The sequence below is a fragment of the Dendrobates tinctorius genome, unplaced genomic scaffold (genome assembly GCF_039654945.1).
Source record: "Dendrobates tinctorius isolate UK_male_01 unplaced genomic scaffold, ASM3965494v1 ptg000029l, whole genome shotgun sequence".
Classification (NCBI taxonomy): domain Eukaryota; kingdom Metazoa; phylum Chordata; class Amphibia; order Anura; family Dendrobatidae; genus Dendrobates; species Dendrobates tinctorius.
Genome location: NW_027361697.1, coordinates 6,812,514 through 6,835,360, shown reverse-complemented (window position 1 = coordinate 6,835,360; position 22,847 = coordinate 6,812,514). Strand labels below are relative to the sequence as shown.

Sequence of the window (22,847 nt, the reverse complement as noted above, 5' to 3'; positions counted from 1 at the left end):
AACTATTAGTTGTATACTCCCCAAATCTGGCCTTTATGGAAGAGTGGCAAGAAAAAAAAACATTTTCGAAAGCAAACCTTAAGAATCAGACGTCTTGTTTGGAGTTTCCAAAAAGCAGGTATCAACGGTGTACTTTTGGACCCCATGACTCAACAAGAGCAAACAAATGCGTATATCAATCTTATTCAAAAGATAAAAATAAAAATGTCTAACTTGAATGATGAACAATTTGTCACTTATCTGATAGATAGGTGATAACTTTTTAAAATGGAAATAACTCTAGAAACTCAACCTGGAAATTCTTGCAACAAAAAAAATTTAACAAACCAGGACTTAATGGCTACTGAAAATTACAGCGTTCTTTCACTGATAAAGTTAAATGATTTTTCATTCTACAATTAACTCCACTTAATTAACTCAGCTCTTAGTTTTAGAAAAGAGCACTGATGTGTAAGAGACAAATCTGAGCCTCTTAGCCATTGGACCTTTATTGTTAAATTCTAATTAGCCATCCCCAGGAGCTGATTAATAAATAGTGTTTTGAATTAATAAGCTCTGTTACACCTTCAAGAGTGCGCTCAGCAGTCCTCATACCCTGTAACTAAAAAAATCATATTATTACCTCTGGATATAGATCCTTAAGCTCTCATTATAGGTAAATATTCAAGTGTGTGCTCAGCTGTGTGCTAGACTTTGTGCATAAGACTGTATAATGAATCAATGCATTTTAGGTGGTCTGCTGATCCTGACACAGTCATTTGCCGCAGTTGACTTTTAGCTAATATATACAGTCATATGTAAAAGTTTGGGCACCCCTATTAATGTTAACCTTTTTTCTTTATAACAATTTTGGTTTTTGCAACAGCTATTTCAGTTTCATATATCTAATAACTGATGGACGCAGTTATATTTCTGGATTCAAATGAGGTTTATTGTAGTAACAGAAAATGTGCAATCTGCATTTTAATAAAATTTGACCGGTGCAAAAGTATGGGCACCTCAACATAAAAGTGACATTAATATTTCGTAGATCCTCCTTTTGCAAAAATAACAGACTCTAGTCACTTCCTGTAGCTATTAATGAGTTCCTGGATCCTGGATGAAGGTATTTGTGACCATTCCTGTTTACAAAACAATTCCAGTTCAGTTAAGTTTGATGGTCGCCGAGTATGCACAGCCCGCTTCAAATCATCCCACAGATGTTCAATGATATTCAGGTCTGGGGACTGGGATGGCCATTCCAGAACATTGTAATTGTTCCTCTGCATGAATGCCTGAGTAGATTTGGAGCAGTGTTTTGGATCATTGTCTTGCTGAATTATTAATCTCCTGAGTAACTTCAACTTCGTCACTGATTCTTGCACATTATTGTCAAGAATCTGCTGATACTGAGTTGAATCCATGCGACCCTCAACTTTAACAAGATTCCCGGTGCCGGCATTGGCCACACAGCCCCAAAGCATGATGGAACCTCCACCAAATTTTACTGTGGATAGCAAGTGTTTTTCTTGGAATGCTGTGTTTTTTAGCCTCCATGCATAACGCCTTTTTGTATGACCAAACAACTCAATCTTTGTTTCATCAGTCCACAGGACCTTCTTCCAAAATGTAACTGGCTTGTCCAAATGTGCTTTTGCATACCTCAGGCGACTCTGTTTGTGGCGTGCTTGCAGAAACGGCTTCTTTCGCATCTCTCCCATACAGCTTCTCCTTGTGCAAAGTGCGCTGTATTGTTGACCGATGCACAGTGACACCATCTGCAGCAAGATGATGCTGCAGGTCTTTGGAGGTGGTCTGTGGATTGTCCTTGACTGTTCTCACCATTCTTCTTCTCTGCCTTTCTGATATTTTTCTTGGCCTGCCACTTCTGGGCTTAACAAGAACTGTACCTGTGTTCTTCCATTTCCTTACCATATTCCTCACAGTGGAAACTGACAGGTTAAATCTCTGAGACAACTTTTTGTATCCTTCCACTGAAAAGCTATGTTGAATAATCTTTGTTTTCAGATCATTTGAGAGTTGTTTTGAGGAGCCCATGATGCCACTCTTCATAGCAGAATCAAATAGGAGAACTACTTGCAAGTGGCCACCTTAAATACCTTTTCTCATGATTTGATACACCTGGCTATGAAGTTCAAAGCTCAATGAGGTTACAAAACCAATTTAGTGCTTCAGGAAGTCAGTAAAAAGTAGTTAGGAGTGTTCAAATCAAGAAAATGATAAGGGTGCCCATACTTTTGCACGGTGAAATTTTGTGTAAATGCAGATTGCACATTTTCTGTTAGTACAATAAACCTCATTTGAATCCAGAAATATAACTGAGTCCATCAGTTATTAGATATGTGAAACTGAAATAGCTGTTGCAAAAACCAAAATTGTTATAAAGAAAAAAGGTTAACATTAATAGGGGTGCCCAAACTTTTACATATGACTGTATGAGAGCCTTTAGATCATTCGCAGAATGGAAAGCTTGATTAAAGTGGTATACGGAGATGAGGGAGGAGAAGTAGGTCAATGCAGCTCTGTGGAGAACTCGGGTAGAGAGGTAGACAGAGAAGAGGAAGGAGAGGTAGGTCGGTACAGCTCTGTGAAGAGCACGGTAGGGAGGTAGACAGAGACGAGGGAGGTGAAGTCGGTTGATGCAGCTCTTTGGAGAACACGGGTATGGTGGTAGACAGAGATAAGGGAGGAGAGGTACGACAGTGCACTACTGTGGAGAGCACTGGTAGGGTGGTAGACACAGATGAGGGAGGAGAGGTAGGTCTGTGCAGCTCTGTGGAGAGCATGGGTAGGGAGGTAGACAGAGATGGGGCAGGAGAAGTACGTCAGTGCAGCTCTGTGGAGAGCACAGATAGGGAGGTAGACAGAGATGAGGAAGGAGAGGTAGGTCGGTGCAGCTGTGTGGAGAGCATGGGTAGGGTGATAGACAGAGATAAGAAGGAGAGGTATGACAGTCCAGTACTGTGGAGAGCACTGTTAAGGTGGTAGACAAAGATGAGGGAGGAGAGGAAGGTCAGTGCAGCTCTGTGGAGAGCACGGGTAGAGAGGTAGACAGAGATGAGGTAGGTCGGTGCAGCTCTGTGGAGAGTACGGGTAGTGTGGTAGATAGAGATGAGGGAGGAGAGATAGGTTGGTGCAGCTGTAAGAGGGTCAGGGCCTAGCCCTGTAGAAGTTTATATTACTGTTTGCTTATACATGTTTTGCCATATTTGAATGTCTTGGATTTACGTATTTGTGCATTATGTGTAGGCTGCATATGTGTTTATTGCCATATTATTATAAGTAAGTGACGGTGTAGTTAGTAAGAAAGGACACAAGATGGGGGCACTGGGCACACTTAAGAATAGAGCACAATTGTAGTTTACTTCAGGGTTAAATGTAGGAGTGGTAGCCGGGAACTAGTGAGAGAGATTTCCTGATTAGAGTCAGTGGGGGGTGGACCCCTGTGCTGCTCGGATGTCTCTGTTCCTGAGCTTTGTAGCTGCCACAAAAAAGTGTGAAGTGAAGTATATGGTATCTGCAGCAAAGAAGCCAGTGGATGAGTCACTGAGGAAATGTCAGCCTGAGTCTTGGTGCTGATGAAATAGAGAAGCCAGTGGATGAGTCACTGTGGAAGCGTTAGCCGGAGTCTGGGAGCTGATGAAGTAGTCGAGTGGGCCACCAGCGAGTACACAGACAGGATATCCAAAATGGGGTGGACGACCTAGTAGACGAGTGTTTCTGTGGGCTGAAGTCGGTTCCAGGGAGAGAGGTCGAAGTGCCGTGTTCACCGGGCTCCTCATTCCGCTGTTACTTTGTGGTCCATTGTTGTATAGCTGAGGAAGCTAAGAGAAGCTGTAGAAGATGTTTTACTGGTACCGTATTGAGTGTGCAAATGGTATATTGGACGTTCTGTGTCCGGAAGATAATAAAACTGAACTGTTTGAAATTTTTCTGGGCTCTGCCTCCCATACTTTGATCCACAGGGAAGAAGCAGCTGCTAGCACAATAAGTACAGATTGTGCTGAAGTGTCCACCCTTACAGGAAGCTGCCAATCAGTGGTGTGGGTGGGGTATATACAGCTCAGCATTCATAGCACAGCTATATCTGCTGCAGAAAAAAATGGATTTTTATCAAAACTGCACTATGCAGTCCAGTAAGTGACACATCACTGGAATCAGGGTCTCTGCACTACATTATGCTGCTCTCAAATTGCATAGCAAAACCTGCTGACAGATTTCTCTTATTTTTTTACCTACATATTTTAATTTTTACAGCCAATATGTAAGAATAAGTGAATCCAGCCTAGCTTAAAATGATGTTATAAACATGCTATACTGTAGATTGTTAATATGAAGATTAACTAGATACATTTTCCCATGTATTAGATGAATAATAAAAATGGCTTTGTTTTTTTTACCCTTCTAGTTGGTGAACACAAGCAGTTTCAATATGAGTTTCCTAAAGCTTTTCCGAGCTGCTCGACTTATTAAGCTTCTCCGTCAGGGTTACACAATCCGGATCTTATTATGGACTTTTGTGCAGTCTTTCAAGGTAACTAATCTTATTGCTACATGTGCCAATTTGTGTCTTCCTTGTTGTAGTATCCCAAGGGATGATTGGGTTTAAAAATTAACTGGACCCCATGAATTCGTACTCTACTCAACCCAAGAGTACAGGCCCCAACCACGGAGCTCGGAGCTGACGATCTGGCCAATTACTTCAAAGAAAAAATTGACCAGATTCGACAGGAAATTATCTCCCAATCACCTCATACCATGCACTGTCCTCCCTCCCCCACTGCATCTAGCTCACTCTCTGATTTTGAACCAGTCACAGAAGAAGAAGTAAGCAGGCTCCTTGCATCTTCTCGCCCAACCACTTGCACCAGTGACCCATTTCCGTCACATCTTCTCCAGTCCCTTTCCCCTGCTGTCACCCCTCACCTAACTAAAATATTTAACCTCTCTCTCTCTTCTGGTATCTTTCCCTCCTCAATTAAGCATGCCATCATACATCCACTACTTAAAAAACCATCCCTCGACCAAAACTGTGCTGCTAACTATAGACCTGTCTCTAATCTTCCCTTCATCTCTAAACTCCTGGAACGCCTGGCCCACTCCCGTCTTATCCGCTATCTCTTTTATAACCCTCTTCTCGACCCTCTCCAATCTGGTTTCCGCTCTTTATACTCTATTGAAACTGCCCTCACTAAAGTCTCTAATGATCCACTAACAGCTAAATCAAATGGTCATTACTCCATGCTAATTCTCTTGGATCTCTCTGCATCATTCGACACTGTGGATCATCAGCTCCTCCTCACTATGCTCCATTCCATTGGCCTCAAGGAAACCGTTCTCTCCTGGTTCTCCTCCTATCTCTCTGACCGCTCCTTTACTGTATCTTTTGTCGGTTCCTCCTCCTCTCACCTTTCCCTTATTGTTGGGGTTCCTCAAGGATCGGTTCTAGGCCCCTCCTCTTCTCCTTGTACTTCCCCTATTGGTCAAACAATCAGTAGATTTGGTTTCCAGTACCATCTCTATGCTGATGACACCCAATTATATGCTTCTTCTCCAGACATCACGCCAGCCTTTCTAGAAAACACCGGCGATTGTCTAAACGCTGTGTCTAACATCATGTCCTCACTATATCTGAAACTGAACCTGTCAAAGACTGAACTCCTGGTGTTTCCTCCCTCTACTAATGTACCTAAATCCGACATTGCCATTTCTGTGTGTGGCTCCACTATTACTCCCCAGAAACATGCCCGCTGTCTTGGGGTCATACTTGACTCCAAGCTTTCTTTTGCCCCCCCACATTCGATCACTGGCTCACTCTTGTCATCTGCACCTCAAAAACATTTCTAGAATTCGACCTTTTCTTACTTTTGACTCTGCAAAAACTCTTACTGTTTCTCTTATTCATTCTCATCTCGACTATTGTAACTCTCTTCTAATCGGTCTCCCTCTTACCAAACTCTCCCCTCTCCAATCTGTCTTGAATGCTGCAGCCAGGATCATATTCCTCACCAATCGTTACACCGATGCCTCTACCTTGTGCCAGTCATTACACTGGCTACCCATCCACTCCAGAATTCAGTATTAACTTATTACCCTCACCCACAAAGCCCTCCATGGCTCAGCACCACCCTACATCTCCTTCCTTGTTTCAGTATACCTACCCGCGCCCTCCGTTCTGCTGATGACCTGAGGTTAGCATCCTCAATAATCAGAACCTAACACTCCCGTCTCCAAGACTTTACACGTGCTGCACCAATTCTTTGGAATGCACTTCCCAGGTCAATACGATTAGTCCCCAATCCCCACAATTTTAAGCGTGCCCTGAAAACGCATTTATTCAGACTGGCCTATCGCCTCAACACATTAAACTAATCTATCCCTGTGTGGCACAGCCAAAAGTTTTACCATAACCAGGTTCCCCGCATCATGTTCCCACATGCTTTATGCATCCATTAGCCCTCTGTGTCTGTACTGTTACACACTTAACATTATGGCTGGTCCATACAATCAGGGCAACTGTTACCACCCACCTTTCGTGTCTACCTCTTTCCTCATAGACTGTAAGCTTGCGAGCAGGGCCCTCATTCCTCTTGGTATTTGTTATAATCTATGTGATTATTGTTATGCTGTAATGTCTATTGTCTGTATAAATCCCCTCTGAAATGTAAAGTGCTGCGGAATATGTCGGTGCTATAGAAATAAAATTTATTATTATTATTATTATTCGTATAACATCCATAATATCTACAGTAGTATCCCATTGATGGATGATAGGGGCTTAGGCAACAAGGCTTTGCTTTGCTTTCTGGATCTCTTAAATCTAGAATTTCCTTTTCCTCCTCTGATCATGCTGGGCTGCTTCATAGCTATGTCGTTTCTCGATGATGATCTCATGTCATCATTCCTTCAAAATCTACCGTATGTGCATAATATCATGTGTTTTTGTGCAGACACTCGGTGACATAACTTGCAGATTGTGCTAAGTAACCTACAGGCAGTGTCAGGTCGGCGCCGTTATACTGATTAAAGTACGGCAATAAAATAATAAGTCTGCAGTCATTCTGTGTGACTGCAGGCTTACGAATCCCCCCAGTGCACGCACTGTGTGTTGCTCAGATTCTCCGACCGACGGATACGTATGAGTCATACATACTCCCAGCCACAGCCCGACTAGTGGGCATAGCTGCACTCCATACACTTGTATTGAGTGAGACTGCACCCCATCTAGTGACCTGGCCATCCAGTGGGTATGGCCGACGAGTTGATGCTGCCTTGCTCAATACAAGTGTATGGAGCAAGGTCACACCCTCTAGTCGGACTGTGGCCGGTAGTATACATAACCAATAAGTATCCACTGGTCACGGCTCAGAAACCAGCGAAGTTCCAGAGCGTACAGTGCATGCGCCGGGAGGATTCATAAGATTATAGTCTCACAGAGTTATTGCAGACTTATCATTTTGGACCGGACAACCCATTTAATATTTTGTTTTTACTTTATTGGACAAAGGGACATTTTGGCCCTCTTAGGCTCTAGGGCCCAGGTGCACCTGCAAACCTTACACCCACTATAGATATGACCCTCCAGATATGGGACAATTTCTAGGTACTTGCTACTGACTTTGCATTATGGCCCCAGTTACACCTTTCTTCTGGTCTTTCATATATTCATTGTATAACTTTCTCACTTACTTTTCAGGCCCTTCCTTATGTCTGCCTCTTGATTGCCATGCTGTTCTTCATCTATGCTATTATTGGAATGCAGGTGAGTCTATTGCCCAGTCACATTTTGTTTTCTCCCTTACATTCTATGTAACAGTAGCCAACACCTTAGACCAAGCCTATAAATAAGTATTGATTTATGTATTTAGGTATTTGGAAACATCCGCTTAGAAGAGGACAGCCATATCAACAGACACAACAACTTCCGGAGCTTCTTCAGTTCCCTTATGCTCCTTTTCAGGTTGGTATTAACTCGCCCCAGAAGCCGTGGGGTACTCGGTGCCGGGCCCGTTGATTTCAATGGGAGATGTCACAGTGGCAGTGACCCGGTCCGTGGCCTCAGGCAGTCAATGTAAAAGGGGTAGAGTGAGGGGGATAAAGTAATGAGATGATTTATGACGCCACTTGTGGTCTCCGGTCAGTTTGACCAGGGCTGCAGGGTTGCTTCTCTGGGACAGATGGTGTGGTGCAGCAATGATGTTGAAGCTCCCCACAGGTGGAGCTGTAGTCCCAGGGCAGTAGTAATAGGTGTTGAGAGAAAGGGTGCAGTGTTAGGCACAGGGATGTAGCAGTGCTGAATGGGTTGGCGCAGGAAGAAGGCAATGAGTGCAGTTCCAGTTCTTTCACTCACGTTCCTGGCACAGACAGGTGCCCGCTTCAATGCCGCGGTCTCCAGACCAGGGGCTTAGCCAACTCCCAGGCAAATGGAATTAACCTTTCCAGCACTCCCTTTCATGTGCCTGTTCTGAACGTCTCCTTTATAGCACTTATCTGAGGTACTTGCAGTACTGAGTTACACTGAAGTTCCTCCTACTTGATGTTACTCAAACTCCACTCGTATGACAGGTGACTGTAGCCTGCTTCGGCGACTCCATCCGTCATGTCCCGGCTCACACTTAGGTTGCCACTGTGTCTTCGAGTCTTTGGTGGGAATAGAGTGGTCACAACTCCTATTCCTCCGGTTTCTGCTGCAGGAACATTAGTTTCACAAACAGCCTCGGATACTAGTGCCCGGCCTTGGCGCATTGAACTAAGGGAAGGGCTCTGCACTGGCCCTAGTCCCCAGTCTCTCTCCTCACGTTCCGTACTAATCTTTCTTCCTTCTGAAGAATCAGGCTTTCTATTGCTCTTTCCCGTGCCAGCAGCTCCAGGTCACTGAAGTCTGCTGCAGCACTTGCTTTCACTCCATCCCTCTCTGGGGATCTTCTCTCACCATCTGACCCTTTCCTAACATTCTCCCGCTCTCTTGTGCAGTCTCAGCTCCACCCACCACCCAGCTCTCTTCTTGTTCCAAGCAGGGCGCCACAAAGGGTGCTCTGCTATTCTAAAGTGTCTGTGTTGGATGTGAGTGGTGGAGTCTGGTCATTTGTTACCATCTTACCTGGGGAGTGGGATACTACACCTCAGAAGGAGGTGAAGTACCTCTGTGGCGACTGAACCCTCAGGGGCACCACAGTATGACCATAAGATAATAGTTGTTACTATTCCTACAGCTTCACATTGTAAAGTAAATTATTCACTAATCCTCTTGAAAGTATTGGCGGTTGGAAAAATAAGAATGTGCCACTATTTACCCTCTTTGACCCCTTTATGATAGGCAAATTTTCATTTTTGACCTTTTTGTTTCTTCCTCCCCATCTTCCAAGAGCCATAACTTTTATATTTTTCCATCAATATAGCGGAATAAGAGGTTGTAGTTTTGGATGACATCAATTCATTTTACTACACAATGTAAGAGAGAACGGGAAAAAATTCCAAGTGTCATGAAAAAATGCAATTCTCCCAATTTTTTTTTATCTTATGGTGTACATTATGTGGTATAAATCACCTGACAGCATAACTCTCCGGGTCAGTACCACTCCACTACAATGGTATAAAACTTGTAAATTAAAAATAAAATCTGAAATTGGATTTCTCGCCTCCTGTAAACGTTATTTGTCCATGGAGCATATATTAATCCCCTTTTTCAGTGAGTACGGAGAGTATTCAGACCCTTTTAAATTTTTCACTCTTTGTTTCATTGCAGACATTTCGCAAATTCAAAAAAGTTCATTTTTTTCTCATTAATGTACACTCTGCACCCCATCTTGACTGAAAAAAACAGAAATGTAGAATGTTTTGCAAATTTATTAAAAAAGAAAAACTGAAATATCACATGGTCATAAGTATTCAGACCCTTTGCTCAGTATTGAGTAGAAGCACCCTTTTGAGCTAGTACAGCCAAGAGTCTTCTTGGGAAAGATGCAACAAGTTTTTCACCCCTGGATTTGGGGATCCTCTGCCATTCTTCCTTGCAGATCCTCTCCAGTTCCGTCAGGTTGGATGGTGAACGTTAGTGGACAGCCATTTTCAGGTCTCTCCAGAGATGCTCAATCGGGTTTAGGTCAGGGCTCTGGCTGGGCCAGTCAAGAATGATCACAGAGTTGTTCTGAAGCCACTCCTTTGTTATTTTAGCTGTGTACTTAGGGTCATTGTCTTGTTGGAAGTGAACCTTCGGCCAAGCCTGAAGTCCAGATCACTCTGGAAGAGGTTTTCATCCCGGATATCTCTGTACTTGACTGATTTCATGTTTCCTTCAATTGCAACCAGTTTTCCTGTCCCTGCAGCCGAAAAACACCCCCATAGAATGATGCTGCCACCACCATGTTTCACTGTTGGGATTGGCTTGGGCAGGTGATGAGCAGTGCCTGGTTTTCTCCTCACATACTGCTTAGAATTATCACCAAAAAGTTCTATCTTCGTCTCATCAGACCAGAGAATCTTATTTCTCATAGTCTGGGAGTCCTTCATGTGTTTTTTAGCAAACTCTATGCGGGCTTTCATATGTCTTGCACTGAGGAGAGGCTTCCGTTGGGCCACTCTGCCATAAAGGCCTGACTGGTGGAGGGTTCTGCAGTGATAATTAACTTTGTGGAACTTTCTCCCATTTCCCTACTGCGTCTGTGGAGCTCAGCCACAGTGATCTTGGGGTTCTTCTTTACCTCTCTCACCAAGGCTCTTCTCCTACGATTGCCCAGTTTGGTTGGACTGCCAAAAGTTGGTCCAACAAAGTATTGACTAAGGGGGGCTGCATACAAATGCACATCACAATTTTCAAATTTATGTTTTTAAATTATTTAGAAACCCATGTATCATTTCCTTAACACTTTACAAATACTTGCAGCTTTGTGTTGGTATAGCACATAAGATACATTTAAGTTTGTGGGTGTAACGCGACAAAATATGTAAAAGCTTACATGGTATGAATACATTTTCAAGGCACTGTGAGATGTGCGGTAAGTGAAAGTGCAATGCTCATTCAGAAAAATCATACAAAATAGTAGATGAAACACCTTAATAAAAACCCTGCATAAGGAAGTGATTGTCCATTTCACAGCCAAGCACCCCAACGAACATTTTGCAAAAGCTTCCACATAACCTGTGAATTGGTAATTTAGAGATTTTGATTGCTCTAGAAGGAACCTCATTAACTGATATTTTAATGGTAGGAGTGCTACAGGAGAAGCCTGGCAGGAGATCATGTTATCATGCCTTGGTGATAAGGGCTGTGAACCCGATACTAGTGCGGCCTCTGGACACAGTGAGAATGAACGTTGTGGCACTGACTTGGCCTATGTCTATTTTGTTTCCTTCATCTTCTTTTGCTCATTTCTGGTAAGTTTCCTCTGATATTGCCTTCATTTTTTTACATTCTTTCTTATTGCATTTTGCTCTTTTTTTTCTGTAGTAATAGAATGCAGAATCATATTATGGAGGCCCCTAACCCATCTCTGCGACCCAGACCATATCTAACGCTCTTTTAGAAGAACATACAGGAAAGGTGGCTACTGGCCTTGTGTGCATGTTCCCTTCTTAATTAAAGTCTATAGTACTTATGAACACAACAGATCTGATAAACTGACATAGGCTTCTATGGAGAGAAGCAAAAGCATGCATGGCTAGATCTCTATCCATTATTATCTGAGCAGTACGGACTACCCAAATATGTAGCTTCCTTACACCCTTTGGATAATCTGTTCTCCACAACTGTTGTTGTGTTTTAACAAGCAAGTCATAAGAATCAGCCTGGGCAACGTGGAAAGGTGCACCCTAGAAGCCAAGGTGGTGGGGATCCATGGCCACATGCCTGTACTCTGGCCCTAAATCCAATTATTTTTCTATTGTGTGCACAATGCTATATTAAGATGTGACTACCTTGTAATGGTTTTTTTTGGCAACCCAGATGACCTATAGTTATCCAAACTTATGCTACTAACGGATCAGTGAATAGTGAAACAAAAAATAAACTCTTCTCGACATAAACTCCTTCTACTTACTAACGCATTATATGCTTCATGCTTTGGTAGAGAAAGCGGCACCTCCAGAGGCAGCTGTTAGGGCCCCGTCATATATAGTGACGCACCAGCTATCCCGACAACGATATGTCCTTGTCAGGATCGCTGGTGTGTCGCTACATGATCGCTGGTGAGCTGCCAAACAGGCAGCTTCACCAGCAATCAGCACCAGCGACATGCGGGTAACAAGCGTGCACGTCACTTAGTTACCCACTGTGTACCTTAGTTACCAGCGCACTGGTGCAGGGAGCTGGTAACTAAGGTACACATCGGATTTCTAAGAGGCGCGCGGCACTTAGAAACCCGATGTGTACCTTGGTTACCACCTCCCTGTACCAGTGCGCTGGTAACTAAGTTACACAGTGGGTAACTAAGCGCTGCGCGCCGCTAAGAAACCCTCTGTTTACCTTAGTTACCAGCGCCAGCTCGCTGATCGCTGGTCTCCCGCCTGTCACACGCAGCGATGCATGCTGGGCAGCGGGAGACCAACGATGAAAAAAATGTCCTGGCCATGCCAGGATGATCAGCGATAACCGGCAGGGGGGCCGGTCGCTGGTAAGTGTCACACACAGCGATCTCGCTGGTGAGATCGCTGTTGCGTCACAATACTTGTGTGTGACGGGGCCTTTAAGCTTTTTTCAGCAATCTCCCAAATACTTTACAATCGGTTGTATGTTTATCTGAAATTATATTCAGCGTTTGACCCGCAGTTCACAGCCAGTGACACATGAGCGAGTCTGATAATGGCAATTCTGCATTACATTAGTTCTGATGTGCTGCTGCCTTTAAAAGTATTTGACAGCCAAATGCAAATTAAGGGGCTATTTTGTACAGCATTAAAAGTAAAGTAATCCGGCTCTTACTGGGGTTATTCACACGCCTATTGCTTCTTACACATAATGTGTACTTACATACATACAGACGCAAACACTTAAGTTAACAGACTTGTGCTTCTTAAATGCTGAATACACTTACCATATATTGTAGATGAATATCTGTTCTTATATTAAATGTGGGACTTACTCTATACTAAGAAAATGTGAATTCAAGTCTACAGCTTTTCTTTGCATTTTGATGACTATGCATGCTATATACGACATGATTACTTTCTGGGTGACTTATATAGGTTCTGTCGCTTGCTCAAAAATTTTAGTTAAATACCTTGGAGAAATCCCTAAGCTTTCATGATTCTGCTGCTCTTTTCCGTTTTGCGCTGCATCACTCTGTTGCAGAGATATTCACATTTGTTGCTTTTGAAGCTCAGTATGTGAAACCTCTGCTTATTATACAACTGGGTGTTTCTTCCATTTTTTCTTGGGGTGCACTTTCACTGCTCCCATCTGAATTAGCAGTCTAGCAGCCTCAAAGCAGTGATTGGCAGTGTCTTAAGGGAGGGATGAAAGCACATGCTCCCTGAAATGCCCAGTTGAACTACAAGCAGAGATTTCACATACTGCTCTCTAAAAGCAGAAGATGTGAATATCTCTGCAATGGCGCAACGCAGCTCAGAATGGAAAAAAAAGTGGAAGAATCAGGGGAGTTCAAGAATTTTTACAAGGTATTTACCTAAACGTTAAGCAAGTGAAATGTCCTCATTAAAGGGCTTTGTGGGAAATTAGAACATATGACTACTTTCTTCCAAAAAATAACACTACTCTTGTCTTTTTAGTTATCTGTTATTGCACTTTCAGACAAACCCCTGAAAAATCATTCCAAAGTGCCAGCCGCTGGGTTTCTCCCTTCTGTCTAATTTTCTGTCTTCTGCCTGTTGTTAAGTGTAATCCATCTCTATCAGCTGAGACACCAAGATGGATTGCAGGAAGTGGGTGGGGACATTGTTTCTTCTCCTGTTTTTCTGTCTATTAAAAGGCATACAGGCAAATCAGAGAGATAAGCTTTCAATTCAAGAGAGGCAACCCATAGAGCAATAGCAGGTGTAATGCATTCTGGGAAGTGGAGAAAGGAAGTTCCTGTACCTATTGTGATGGCAGAAAGCTGATGAGGAGAAACCACCCAGTGTTACTGTTTATTGGAAAAAAAAATCAGTTATGCTTTTTCTTATCTCATATAAACCCTTTCAACTGCATTTGCACCAAACAGAAGACCTATATAAAATGATCATCTGATAAATATAAATAGAAGATCAATAAAAATCATATATGGCATTCATTATTGTGTGGTCATACTGTTCTTGAAATATAATACAATGTTAGAACTACCGTATGAAGAGCAAGATGTAAGAAGTGAAACATGAAGATTTCTTGCAAAAAATACCAGGCAAAGCACACAACAGTATGCCCAGAGGAAGCCCTCATAGGGCGAAACATGACACAAGGATTTCTACTTTAATTTCCTGTGCCATAAAAATTAAAACCAAAGAATGAGAAGAATTACATAGATTAGACTAATACATGTAAAACCCTTTCATGTTTAATACTAATTAGGCCTCTAAGGTCTATGGCAGCAGTTTTGTCCCAAAAAAACAGAACACCTACTAATATTCAATTATTTAATAAGGATTTGAGGAAGTTCACATCTGTGAAATAATTAAAGGTGATGCTTCATTAAATATTTATTTTAACAGGCAATAATTATTGCACATCAGATATTGTCAAAAGAAAGAAGTACGGTGTCACGAATTACCAGGGGGATATATTCGTTTATCCAACCGCTGCCACCAATTTGTCACATACCCGCTTCTCAGCACGTGACTTGGGGTTGCGCCTGCAAGGGTTAATCTATCTCCTCTCACTCAGTCCAGCATTCAACCTCTGTCCTAGGCTACAGTGGGAGCTTAAATCACACCCCAACACAGACCACACACCCTGCTCATACACACCTCCACCACTCACCGAAAACAAGGGCGATGAGTCCCGGAAGTACTACTATGTGCCAGTCACCAGGAGCACACACTCTAAGGCTATGGATTCTTTAGAGCAACAAGGTTCAGATTTATTAAAGTTTGAAGCTTTAATATAAAAGGTACAGTGCTTACAATAAAAGGATATAAAATGGAAATAAACAGTGACATACAAATATGCAAAAACAGTGATAAAATAATTTGGAGAAAAACTTACAGAAATATCGAACTATTCAGTCTGGTATTCTGTCCCCGAGGGAGGGGGGAATATGAAATGGAGCACATCAGCTAGGCTGCCCCTCACTGTGAACCCTTTTTCTTTGTGTGTAGGCCTAATTTATAGATTTACTCAGGGATCAGGTTTCTAGACCAGCCTCTCATGTTAATATTCTAATTGTTGGTTTGTGACAGGACCATGGTTATTTTACCAATGAATACATTATTTTTCTCTGAAACTCTTTGTGTAACCTTTCTCATAGATAGATAGTGTCATTCTTCAATTGGCATCCCTTCTTCAAAAGAGCTGGAAGGTGTGAGATGTTTCCACTTTGTGGTTCTCAGTAAAGCCCCCTGATGAGATTGGAGACAGGAGACTGCCTTCTCAGGATAACATAGGTTATGACCTATGTGGAGAGCTGCAGTCTAAGGACAGATGTTAATTTACTGCTGGTCATACATCTATACATATACATATTTCACTACATACTGTTATACATCTTATCCTGGAAATATTGAATGTCTGACCTATAGTAGCACAGTACATATAGTACAGATACAGATTAGCACACTACATGTAGAACAGGTAGATAGCAGTACAGAACATATAGTACAGGTAGAGAGCATTTAGTAAAGAGAGAGCAGTACGGCACATTTAGTACCAGTACAGAGCAGTACAGTACAGTACATATAGAACAAATAGAGATCAGTGCAGTAAATGTAGTAGCGGTAGAGAGTAGCACAGTACATTTAGTACAGATTAGTACTGTACATGTAGAACAGGTAGATAGCAGTTCAGAACATGAAATACAGATAGAAAGCGGTGAAGCACATTTAGTACGGCACATTGATTACAGGCAGGGTCAGACTGGGGGTATCTGCGACCCACAAGTGGAATTGACTCTATGGGGCCACACTACAGCTATATGCGAATATCTGTTAGCCGTTATCACCGTTACAATCGAGCGTCAGCTGTAAAATGCAGGAGGCTCATGCACATCTACTATGCGCCACCATAACTGGGATGTACAGTTATGCCAGTTTGCATTAAAGGGGTTCTTTGGTGATGACAGGTTATCACCAATTCACAGGATGACATGAAAATCACATCGATCAGAAGACTGGGGAACGTTTATTCCTGACAGGTTACTTTTATATCCATTTTAAAATGGAGCAGCAGGTAGGAAGTCTGACCGCAGCTTAATTTATCCTCTTTGGGGCTTCCAGAAAAAGCCAAGTGTAGTGCTTGCAGCCACTTAAAGAATGAATGGACTAGTGGTCGAGTCGTACATGTCGCTCAATTCTAATGGGGATGAAAGTTCCACATTCTGTCGATCGGTGCGGGTACCAGCAGTCAGACCCTCACCAAAAAATTAATTATATCTTTTCCTGTTAATAGGTGATTACTTGTTTTCAATGGAGAACCCCTGTAAGTGCAGCAATAATACTGTGCAACAGTATATTACAGGACAGAGAAGGGTTAAACTTCCAAGTCTTTAATCTCTACTGAAAATAAAGAATCTTCTCCTTAGTGATATCAGAGAGAACAATTTATCTCCATACACAAAACAATCCACAAGACCAATATACCAATAATACCACATACATGGGACAAATACCGCCACACCATGAACAGACCACATCTTACCTCCACATAGTGACTGAATGGTCTCATGCACATGGGACAAATAGGGCCACACCATGACTGGACTACACATTATCACCACATCATAACGGAATAATACTACAGTACTGATCATGAATAAAAATCTAAATACTAATAGCACTAATATTACCATTAGTGACATTATACACAGGAGCTCTGTAGATAGTGTATATAGTGTATTGTGTAAGTGTAGAGATAACACAGGGATCACCGATGACATTATTCACAGTAGCTCTGCATATGGTATATAGTGTACAGGTAATACAGTGATCATCAGTGACATTATACATAGGAACTCTGTATATAGTGTCAGTGTACAGGTAATACTGGGATCACCGGTGATATTAGGAGCTCTGTATATAGTGTCAGTGTACAGGTAACACAGGGATCACTGGTGACATTATGCACAGGAGCTCTGTATTTAGTGTAGAATGTACAAGTAATACATGGATCACCAGTTACATTATACACAGGTGATCTGTAGATAGCATATAGTGTACAGGTAATACAGGGATAATTGGTGTTATTATGCACAGGAGCTCTGTATATAGTGTCAGTGTACAAGTAACACAGGGATCACCACTGGCATTATACACAGTTGCTATGTATATAGTGTATAGTGTACAGATAATACAGGGATCATAGATGATATTATACACAGGAGCTCTCTGTATAGTGTCAGTGGTCAGTGTACAGGTAACACAGGGATCACCAGTGACTTTATACACAGGAGCTTTGTAGATAGTATATAGTGTAAGTGTACATGTACTTACCAGTGATGTTTGTATATCAATTAATTCATTTTTGCTTTTCTTCTACATCCGACACAGATCGCTCTGCAGCAAGTAACACACAGACATCTATAGCTGATCACTTCTAGAGCACATTCCCCACTTTTTCCCCAACTTCTGCACTGCGCCATATGAATACAGAAGCGCCCATGTCATTGCCCTTGTCCCCTTTTTTTAATAACATCCCCCATCTTGGAACCTTTAATTATGTTCATCATCAAGGGCCCCTATGTTCCCTCATCCTGGGCCTCTATGTACCCCAACTTTGGCCCCTATGTGCTCCATCCTGCTCCCCTATGTCTCCCATTCTAGGCCCCTATGTCCACTGTCCTGGGCATATATGTTCCCCTATCTTGAACCTCTATGTCCCTCATCCTGCTCCCCTATGTCCACTATCCTGGGCACATATGTTCCCCTATCTTGTACCTCTATGTCCCTCATCCTGCTCCCCTATGTCTCCCGTTCTAGGCCCCTATGTCCACTATCCTGGGCCCCTATGTTCTCCATCCTGGGCGTCCTGGTTGTATAGTCCATATTTTAAGCTCTCACATGTCGAGTTGTACTTTCCATTTTTATTAGTTTTGAAAGTTTCATATAGCATCTATTTTGCCACATTATATTAGTTTTAACAATAATTATATTATTCTGTGTAATCCTCAGATGTTAAATCTGTTTGTGGCTGTTATAATGGACAACTTTGAATACTTGACAAGAGACTCTTCCATTTTGGGACCACATCACCTGGATGAGTTTGTTCGGATCTGGGCTGAATACGATAGAGCAGCATGGTAAATTATCTTACTTTCCTAACATTATTATAGTGTCAAACTTTCAAAAACTCAAATGTTTGGTGCAGATTCTATAAAAATTAAAACAAAAGGTCTTTAATTTTCTTTTCTAGACTTTACAAACTGTAGTATCTCTGAATTGATCACTTGTTATTTGTTTCCTTTCCTTGCCTATGTCCATGCCTTTGCCCATGTCCCAGAATAAACTGCAGCCTTGTTGCAGTATCTGGGTTTAACATTTTGCTGCCCCAGGAGCTCTCATGGTGCAGTGATTGAAGTTGTGGGGGGGTTACCTCTGGCCATGGAGGTATCTCCAGCTTCCTGATTTTGAGCTGTGCTCTGATTAACATGCCTGTGCTTCTCTTCCAGTGGCAGGATACCCTATAAGGATATGTACAAATTAGTCCGAGTCATCTCGCCTCCGCTCGGCCTAGGAGAGAACTGCCCCTACAGGGTGGCATGCAAGGTTTGGTGCCCAGTCTCTCTGCCCTTTCCACTCAGCAAGGGCATAGCTTACCTATACCTTCCCACCTTTCCCTCCACCTAACTGTCCCTTCCCCTCCACCGCTCCACTACTGCACCATGCAAGGGACCTCGGGCTGCTGGCTCCAGGTTTAAATAGTAATATTCACTACCTAATTCCCTAAATCAGCAGCTGTACCCAAGCTAGTCCCTGGAACTCAAAAATATAATAATCATGATCAGTCAAGGCAGTGAAGGGTTTGATTTAGTAAACCTGATGTGACCGCAAAAAGTGGCGTTGATAGAAGAGTCAAGAACAGTTAAGGAACAGTTTAGGCAATGGTGCAAAGTATTTTGGATGTCAATGTATGGAGATTGCAAAAACCATCTAAAATTCTACTATAGAACCATACAAAAGAGGTCTGTGAATCTAAAATATTCACACTACCCAGAGGTCCAGGGTTACTGGTATTGGGAGGCAGCTGGTTGACTCTGAAACGTGCAACTCAGCATGAGCAGAAGGAACTTTTGGGAAGAATGCATGAAAACTTTTCTTAGTGCATTCCGGAGCATGCTTTGCACTGGTGCATGCAAGGAGCCACAACACTCAGCCAGGAGGAAGCAACTGCGGGTTCCCGACATTACGATCTATTATAATCACAGCTGCAGCCTCTGGTCAAATCTAGTAGCAAGATGGGATACCTGGCTCCCCCAATATTCTCAGTAGCTGGCTGTAAATATTGCGGAGACGGCTAGAATTTGACAAGCTGTTTTCTGAAGCTAAGCCTGGAGACGAGTATCTGACATGCTTGCAACATCATTGCAGTAGAAAAGTAGTAAACCTTAAAAAAATCCAAAAAACAGAAGAGACGAATTGGGTGTGGGTGGAAAGAGTCGAAATAAGGGCATGAGTGCGGTTTAATCCCGCCTGAATCTGCTCCTGGGGTGAAGGCATTTAGTAACCCCTCCGTCTTCTCTTCTGTTTCCCTCTTTCTTTTCTGTTTTCTATGTTTTTTTTATGTATGTTTGTATTTTTCTTTTCTTGTTGGTTTGGTTTTTGCTTCCCTGGATATGCCATGCTTTTCTTTGTTCCTTCATTGCTTGCTCCATTGTTCTCACCTCACTCCCTTCCTCCTTCTCTGGCTCCTCCTGTCCATAACCAGTGGCCGTATCCATTATAATGAGATGTATGACATGCTGACGCTTATGTCACCACCATTGGGCCTTGGAAAGAGATGTCCTAACAAAGTGGCTTATAAGGTAGAAGTCACCCTATTACAATCTAAGAATAAGGTTCTGACTTAAGAAAAAAAATGTTGAATGATATGCCCCTGAATTATCTTTTTGTTTTCTCGTACTCCGTGGTTTTCACTTGAAGCTGCAATCTTAGCATCCCTTTCATTGCATTCCCTTGCAGCAAATTCACTTCAGATTTTTCAGCAAAATCACCATCAATTTGCCAAGAAATCAGCATTTGTTAAAAAAATATATATTTTTATCCATGTAATATATTTCAGTTAACATATTATATAGCACTGTGTGTTTACAATTGCTCATTTTGCCTTTCTACTCAGTTAATTCTTCTCTTTTCCATTAGGTCTATGACATCACGTGATTAAAAACAGTCTAGGTGGGACCTTCTAAGCCCTATTGTAGAAACAGAAAGTCTATTTTCCTTTCATGAGTCATCCCCTTATCCCTCTTCAACTCCTGAACCTGCTGCTTTGCTCCTCCCCCTGCCAGGGACTTTTGCAATGAGTGATGACTCAAGCAGGATAAAGAGACTTCCTGTTTCTATATAGACCTTAAAAGACTTCAGTTAGTCAGTTTTTAATCACGAGTCATAGACCTAATGGAAAAGAGAAGAATTAACTAGGTAGAAGTGCAAAATGAGCAATTGTAAGTACATAGTGTTATATAATATGATGACTGCAATATATATTAAGAGGATAAAAACTCTGATGAGAGGAGTGTTCCTTTAAAGGCATTGAAATGGTCAAATCAGCATGAAATCACCTAAAAGAATTTCCATGCTGAGGAACTGAATGTCAGTTTATGTGCGGAACATATCTGAAACATGTAGATGAGATTTGTTAAATCTAGTACATTGCTTTTACTGCCCCTGGAAAATTGTGAATCAGATATGCTACATGTGCAAACCCCTAATGATGGCAAAATCCCAAGGTCACAAGGAAGCTTTGATGGTTATCAATTAAAAATAGCACAAATAATAAAGGAGTCATGAATTTGTACATTCTTTCAAATTCTTACAAAAAATCTTAGCTTACTGCAGCATATAGGTGACTTTATATAGAAGCTGGCCCTTTACCACAACTCTTGGATAAGCTAAGGAATATTCACAAACATGCATCGTATGTATTATAAAGAAAATGTATAGTGTTATGCTAAGCTGTAGTTTTAAAAATCCCCCAAAAATATAAAAAATCTCACCTAAAGATTACCAATTGCCCAGTTCTTAAATTTAAATAGAAATCTTCCAGTTAGTACTGAGTCAAGATAGAGTGACTTTCTGCTTAGTATAATGAGTTCAGTGTCAGTATTAAAACAGTAGAGTAACAGTAGGAAACTGTAGAGTTATAGCCAATATCAAAATATATATAAAAAAAAAAACAAAACAACAACCTAAAACTATAAACCTATTTATGGTACATAAAACATGGTATAAGGTGCTCTGAGTCAAAGGTCTCCAATGTGTGACTCCCCACTTCCTCCAAAACAACGAGCCCAGCTCTGTCACCAGGACTTTAAAAAAATCCCAAGAGTCTAGGTGTTCTTTTTCACAAACCTGGTTGTCACCCGGATTTTCCAAAAATCCCAACAGTCTAGGTGTTATTTTTCACAACAAGCTTGGCTCAGCTCTGTCATCTGGATTTTCCAAAAATCTCAAGAGTCTAGGTGTTATTTTCACAACTAGCCTGACTCTGTCACCTGGATTTTCCAAAAATCCCAAGAGTCTAGGTGTTATTTTTCCCAACGAGCCTGGCTCTGTCACCTGGATTTTCCAAAAATCCCAAGAGTCTAGGTTTCATTTTTCACATCAAGCCCGACTCTGTCACCTGTATTTTCCAAAAATCCCAAGACCCTTAGTGTTATTTTTCACAACAAGCCTGGCTCTGTCACCTGGTTTTTCCAAAGATCCAAAGAGACTAGCTGTTGTTTTTCATAGATCAAAAAAACCACATGTTAAAGATGTCCAATCTAAATCATGCCATCCAAAATCATACATTTAAAATCAAGAAGACATCTTGACTCTACTGTGATCCAACAAAGCCAAGGCCATGTCTATTTTCCACAAGACCCCTCTTCTTTTGGGCAGTCCAACCATGTTTAGATCTTCAAAAAATATGGATAGTTAATAGCAAATTTTAAGCATTGCCACCATTATTTTTATATTACTATAGTTGCTCCTTAAATACAGCTCTGGAAAAAATTAAGAGACCACCACATCAAAACCCTGTCATGGGCAGCTCATTCTCCAGACCTGAACCCCGTTGAAAACCTCTGGAATGTAATCAAGAGGATGATGGATAGTCACAAGCCATCAAACAAAGAACTGCTTAAATTTTTGCACCAGAAGCAGTGTGAAAGACTGGTGGAAAGCATGCCAAGACACATGAAAGCTGTGATTAAAAATCATGGTTATTCCACAAAATATTGATTTCTGAACTCTTACTGAGTTAAAACATTAGTATTATTGTTTCTAAATGATTATGAACTTGTTTTCTTTGCACTATTTGAGGTCTGAAAGCAATGTTGTTTTAAAATGTTTGACCATTTTTCTTTGTCAGAAAAAAAATACAAAATGTATTGCTTGGAAATTTGGAGACATATTGTCAGAAGTTTATAGACTAAAAGAACAATTTACATTTTACTCAAAAATATACCTATAAAGAGAAAAATCAGACAAACTGAACATTTGAAAGTGGTCTCTTAATTTTTGCCAGAGCTGTATATGTTTTAATAAGGTCTTACAAGACTTCTTTGTAGACT

General features: G+C 41.6%; 1 protein-coding gene across 1 annotated transcript in view; it reads left to right on the top strand.

Moving 5' to 3' along the window:
- CACNA1E (calcium voltage-gated channel subunit alpha1 E) overlaps positions 1-22,847 on the top strand; it is an 817,054-nt gene that overhangs the window by 757,765 nt on the left and 36,442 nt on the right. Inside the window, exons 35-40 of the mRNA XM_073571345.1 lie at positions 4,409-4,534; positions 7,697-7,762; positions 7,869-7,960; positions 11,208-11,373; positions 18,247-18,374; positions 20,000-20,096. Coding sequence (XP_073427446.1) covers positions 4,409-4,534; positions 7,697-7,762; positions 7,869-7,960; positions 11,208-11,373; positions 18,247-18,374; positions 20,000-20,096 — 675 coding nt within the window. The remainder of the gene's footprint in view (positions 1-4,408; positions 4,535-7,696; positions 7,763-7,868; positions 7,961-11,207; positions 11,374-18,246; positions 18,375-19,999; positions 20,097-22,847) is intronic.